Raw genomic sequence first — 6,454 nt, 5'->3', positions numbered from 1 at the left:
TTATGTAACAAACACAGGGACCATTTCTGTAAATTACTCTTAAAATAATAATCTGATTCTATTGTTTAAGAATCGTTGTAATAATACATTCTAGGGTCAATAAACCAGACAAGTGAAACACTTAAGATTTAGTCTTGAACTTTCTTTGAGTTTTCAAGTCTACAACAATGACAGATATGTTATCTTTGGTTCCTTTTTGGAGAGCAAGCATTACTAGATAATCGGCTGCTGCTTGTGCTGCAGGATCGGGTCCCACACCCGTACACGTTCCCCTATCAGTTGTGGTCCCACCATTCTTTTTATGCCAAATAAGAATGCGTTTTCTAGCAATTTCACATACTTCTTCATTAGACATCACATCCCATAAACCATCACTAGCTAAAACAAGGCACTCATCTTCTCTAGCACGTGCTGTAAATGTGACTTCTGGTTCGGGTATTATCCATGGTTTCAAATACCCATCACCTGAAAAACAAGTAGTATAAAAACTTAATAACAACTATTACTTTTTTCTATTTTGTTAAAGATTAAATGATAGAAATCACAATTTAATTAGAAAAATCTACCAAACCATAGCAATGCGATTGAAAATATAATGCTATGATTGGGAAGATTTTTCAAAATATATGTTGTGACAGGAAGAAATAAAAGTAGGATGCTTTATAATACACAAATAAATAAATAAAAAGTTTGTTGCATTTAGCCTCTTTAAAGTTCATAACATTTCATATATCAAAAACGATTACATGAACTATTATTCAAATCATAATACATATATATTTTTTTCCTACTAATGCAATTTAAAAGTTATAAACTATATGCTCAATCTTTGAAAATAAACATACCAATAGATCGCGACATTGCAAGAACACCAAAAACACGATGCCCATTCCATTGTATGACTTTCCCACCAGCCGCCTCAATTCTTGCATATTCATCTTCCCGATTTGGCTAATTAAAAAAAAAAGCGTTATTTTTTCACAAACTGGTTTTTTCAGCATTAAATAAGGTAAAAAATAACTCACTTTATGATCATTTGATAAAGCAATGGCTTCTTTCCCACGATAAAGAACGGCTCTTGAATCACCACAGTTTGCAATTATAATATGTGAAGAACAAATTACTGCAACCACAGCAGTTGAACCAACGGTTTCCGGTGCCACTGGTTCTGGAATTAGTGATTCCGATTCCGGGGTTTTGCGGCTAACTCTCCCGCCAACTTCATCATCAACCTTTTGGAAACAATTTGTAAACACTTTCTCCCACTGAACCTGTAACGTGTCGTTGAAGGTTTCTTGTGCAACAAGTTTTAGTTCCTCCTCTAAAGCAAGATGTATACGGTCATGACAATAATCAGCAACCTGCAATAAATAGCAATATACTTTCATCTCTACGTTATGGTGTTTATAAGTATTGGAAATGGGCAAAGATATAAATTACCTGAGAGCCCCCATGCCCATCGTATACCCCGAAGAAATGGGAGGTCAAATCGGTCAAATTTGAACTCATGCCATCAATTACATGGTCCCCGACAAACATCTTGATGGGAACTTCCATGAAACGAGGAACAACCGCAACGGAATCTTCCATTTCCGGTCTTTTACCACAAACGGAATGGAGACCCCACAGTGGAATGTATTCCAATTCAAAAACACTTTTGATTCCTTTACTTTGATTCTTTTCAACAAGCGCCATTAGAGATGGGGTTAGAGTAGTTTCATTCTCAATTTCTATTGTTTCTTTTCCTAAGCTAATTACTTTCGCTACTACTTGATCATTTTCCATTCCCTCGATTGCAACAGCAATCGGAATCGGTAAACTTGCTGAATTTGCATCAATGGAATCGTCAATTGACATGATTTCATCAGCATCTGTTTCTTGATTTGCGATATCACAATTCTTGGATAACAAGCTTGCTGTTCCAGTAAGTAGTTTGACCCGAGTGAAATCCGCATGATTTGCGAGGGTGTTTTCGGAAATGGGATTTGTTAAGTTGAATGTAATCGAGGTAGGGGGAGACATTTCTTCCATTGAATCCTTTTATCTAAATCTTCACCGACTTGAGTTTTTTTCCAATTTTCAAAACCCTAATTTCGTTAGCTACTACAACCATTATGATCTTTTTCTATCTTGAATTGGAAGTCAACGTATAAAATAAGATCATGGAGTAAAATCGAGGTGGGGTTGAGCAAGAATGGATCTTACGATCACAGAATATGGAAATTTTTTCTTTAGAATCTATATCAGATTACAAGATTCTTGTAAAACACACAAAAAAAACAGCGAAACCCTTTAACAATTAAACGTCAAGAACAACCCTTATCCATCAATCTAAACCGTAAATGCAAAAGGGGATTCATGAAAATCAAAAAGGGTGAATAAATCACGAAAAAACGTAAAAAAGTTTCCACCTTTTCAATCTTGGAACACGTGAAATCTGGGCTCCAGGGATCTGAGGCAAGTAGGCAACCATTGTCATTGTCAGCCTTTCAAGAATCAAGAAAAAATAGGTCGTCTTCTTCGCATTAATCCGTTGCTAATATCGAATCAATCTGTATAGAAGCTATAAACAAATGGGGTTTTCCATAAATTGTTAGGTGAAATTTCCAAACGTCGAGTCTTAAATTTTCATTTAAACTGAAAATTTATGATTGACACAAGTTGGAAAGTGCTTACCAATGAAGAAAAGTGTAATAATGGAAACCCCAAATGGCTGATCGTCCTGTTTTTGCTAGTTAATGCCTGTTTCTTTCAAGATTTCTTCTTTCTTTTTCTTTATTTCTTGACAAACTAACAAGAGAGAAAGAGAGAGAGAGAGAGAAAGAGAAAGAAAGAGAGTTTCTTGGGAAAGCTTTAACTGCTTTGATGACACGTACATACGTATTTATCTAATTTCAATCAGTGCCTTTCTTTGTCATTGATGGTATTCTTTTTTCCATTTTCAAATAAACATCAGAAGCAGGATACACGGTGTTTATGGGTTTGGTTTATGTCTTTTGCTTAAAAGATTTTTGTAATTTAAATCGTGAATTGACCCTGATTTTAATTTAAGGTCATTAGATCGACAAATATCTCTGGTTTGGATTTCATTTGGTTCGATTTCCTCATTTGAAACAAAAAATCGAATGCTACATATTAGTCTGAATCTTGTATTAAGACTTAAGACTACAACAAATATACACGTATTCATACATCAACGACATATATCAGGACTTCACTCACTGGTACTTCATACAAGGAAAATGGAACCCGAAAATATTTATAGTTTCTAAAATTAGGAGTTTTTTTTTTTTTCTTCTGTTCTGCCACATATCCAAGAAATGGTTACATTTATTTTTCTATTTTATCTAAACAATTTAATTTATATAATACAGAACATTTCATTAATTTAGAATAAAATTACATTAACATTAAATTAAAACTAATAAACATATATATATATATATATATATATATATATATATAGAGAGAGAGAGAGAGAGAGAGAAAGAGAGAATGAGAGTATAAAAACCTATATGTGAATTCATTCTAATTATATCTATATTAAATGTTATCCATACTTATAACTTATTTTTATTGAACCAATTAAATTCGTCATTAACGCCAACAATAATATTCTTTTAGAATAAATTCATATATAGAAGAATCAGAGTATATTCCAGCAGAATGAGAGTGTATTTTAGTTGAATACACTATCGTTCTTCATATTACATTCAACTTTATTGTATTTTAAGTGAGTGAGTCCGAAAACAAAATATGAACTCATATATAAAAACCTATATGTGAATTCATTCTGAAATAATGTTATTGCTGACATTAATGACGGATTTAATTAGATTCCATAAAAAGAGAATTATAATTATGAATATCATTAATATACATATAATTATGAAAATCATTTAATATCTATATATTTATTTAATTAAATAATTATTTAATTTACTAAATTTTTATTGGTGCATTCTAGCACACAATAAATGTAAGAAACAAAATAACCTAGCCCTATATATACATGGTTGTAGAACTCGTTACTCGGTACCTACTCGGTCGACTACCGAGTAGCGAGTACTCAGGAGTACTTGGGAGTACTCGGGGAGTACTCGGATTTGATAATTCATGTAGATATATTTTTAGTGAACTGATATATGTCAAAATCATAAGTTAAAATCTTAATTTGATTGAAATATATAACAAAATTATATACATAAGAATACACAAAAACTGAAAAACTCATAATGGTCTCACTTCGTGAATAATTATTGAAAAATTTAAGATATATGTAGTAATAATCGTGTGTGTTAAATAATAAATCGTTAAGTATATTATATATATATTAATCACCGCGTTGACCGGGTTTGACGACACTGCTCAGTTCAGTAAGGGCCGATTGGGGAGTACTTGGGATTCTGTAACTCGCCTCGGTAAGGGGGCGAGTAGCGAGTACTCGGAGGAGTAATCGGCCAACTCAGCGAGTTTTACAACATTGTGTGTGTATATATATATATATATATATATATATATATATATATATATATATATATATATATATATATATATATATATATATATATATATATATATATATATATATATATTTCGGTTTTTACCGTCAAAATCAATTCGCGTTCTTCCCATGTGAAGATACTCAAGTCTTGCACTAAAAGCTTCTCATAAACTTTTTCTTTCTTATGCTCATTCTGTTGAGTGAACTCTAAGTATTTGCTCAAATTTGCATTTAACCTTTCTTCTTCTAGCTCATCCAAAGTTGACACTTTTACCTTTGCCCTTGCGTTTGGCTTTGTCCCTTCCTATTGAACGAGAAGGTGGTGGAATCTCAATGATATCATCATCGTCGAGGTTCATCCTGACACGAGTATCTGACGCAATGTGATCAGAGTTGAATCTTTTTGACATTTCAAAACCATACATGTGTTTTTCGGATGTTCTTATGTCACATCATTTTGGCAATCTTTTACAACATTCAAAAACTCGCTATGTTAAATAGCTTTCTTGTGTTCTTTTCGGATTATTTACAACGACTTGTTGAAAATGGAAGCATCGTTTGGCCACTTTCCCATTAGTATTTCAAGTTGTTAAACACATCACCAATTATCATTACTCCTTTACTCGTATTCCTCATTTCGTGTAGATTTGGTATTTTGTTCGGTAGTCTTTTGATTTATTTCCTTGTAGAAATATATAGGAACTCGCCTCGAAAAAGTCGACCCATACAACCAACATCCTCTCTTCTTTTGCGTCCAAAGCTTTATTGGAGGTTGAGTTTCCGGAACACATTTAAAGGGGTCAAATTCGTTTGTGGATGGTTTTAGCTATGTTTTAGGGTTTTTCAATTATGTAAATAAGTTAATTGTTTCCTTTTACATATAGGATTCCTATTATTGTAAATAGAACAGATTATTGTTTGATCACTTTTGAGTTGATTAAACATACTTTTGAAGAATTAGAGATTAGTTTTTTTATCCTTGGTAAAACGACCATTCTTGTGAGTTGTGTGTATTAAATTTGTTCTGGTTAGTTTCATTCCATATCATTAGGTATCAGAGTAGAAGAAATAAATCTAAGGGCTAGCTCATGCTTCACATTGATCTTGATAAGGGCGGTGAACTCAACGTCCGTCAATGTCACTACCATATCGACCATCACAATCATGAAGATCCACTATAAAGTTTGGTTTTTGCTTGGATATTTTGGAATTCAAAAGAAAAACAAACTCATGTTATTTTCTTGAGTGGATTACCACCGTTGAACATGTCTTTAATGTATACAATGTTCCTGACAAGTGACAACCTCAAAATCAAGGTTGTGGCCATCAAACTCTACGACTATTTGTCCATGTGGTGGGACCACTTGAAGAAGCAATTAATAAGACTTGGTAAACAATGCTACAAATTCTACAAGGTAAGTTTTTACCTGCCAATTTTAAGTCTTAAGAAAGTTTTCTAGATTATCATTAGTGGCTACAACGTAGTCTATCGCTTGAAGAATACGTAAGCAAGTTCGAGGGTCTCTATATGAGATGTGAGGCTAGCGAGGAATAAGAACAAGTTATTGTGCATTTTTTGGTTAGTGTTTAATCAGAATCTCCAACCCGCTAAGGTTGTGTTTGGCGCGCCACAGCTAGCTGATAAGCTAGCTTATTTTTCGAGCTTTTTTATGTTGTCGTGTTTGGTAAGCCAAAAAGTAGCTTATAAGCTAGCTTTCTGAAAAGCTACTTAGACTAGCTTTTTAGGAGCTTTTTTAAAAATTTCCAAATACACCCCTTAATTAATTATAGAAACACATTCTCTTACATGTCCTTTTATGTAATTTAATATATTTCAGCTAGCTTTTCAGCTAGTTTTACCAAACGTTATTTTTTATCAGCTAGTTTTTTATTTAACAGCTAGTTTTTCAGCTATCAGCTAGCTTTTCAGCCAGCAGCTAGCTTTTCAAC

The 6,454-nt window shown here is 32.9% G+C and overlaps 1 protein-coding gene across 1 annotated transcript; it reads right to left on the bottom strand.

The window, feature by feature from the left end:
• LOC111899135 (protein phosphatase 2C 7) lies at positions 1 to 2,873 on the bottom strand. The gene is made up of 6 exons (XM_042900466.2): positions 2,677 to 2,873; positions 2,412 to 2,563; positions 1,441 to 2,059; positions 1,026 to 1,361; positions 846 to 951; positions 1 to 465 (listed from the first exon to the last, which is right to left on the bottom strand). Exons 3-6 carry the CDS (start codon positions 2,029 to 2,031, stop codon positions 122 to 124), a joined length of 1,377 nt encoding a protein of 458 aa, XP_042756400.1. The 5' UTR covers positions 2,032 to 2,059; positions 2,412 to 2,563; positions 2,677 to 2,873; the 3' UTR covers positions 1 to 121.
• Positions 2,874 to 6,454: the final 3,581 nt, after the last annotated feature.

This window comes from Lactuca sativa, chromosome 1 (assembly GCF_002870075.4).
Source record: "Lactuca sativa cultivar Salinas chromosome 1, Lsat_Salinas_v11, whole genome shotgun sequence".
Lineage (NCBI taxonomy): Eukaryota > Viridiplantae > Streptophyta > Magnoliopsida > Asterales > Asteraceae > Lactuca > Lactuca sativa.
The sequence above is the reverse complement of the archived record's forward strand: the minus strand, read 5'-3'. Positions and strand labels throughout refer to the sequence as shown.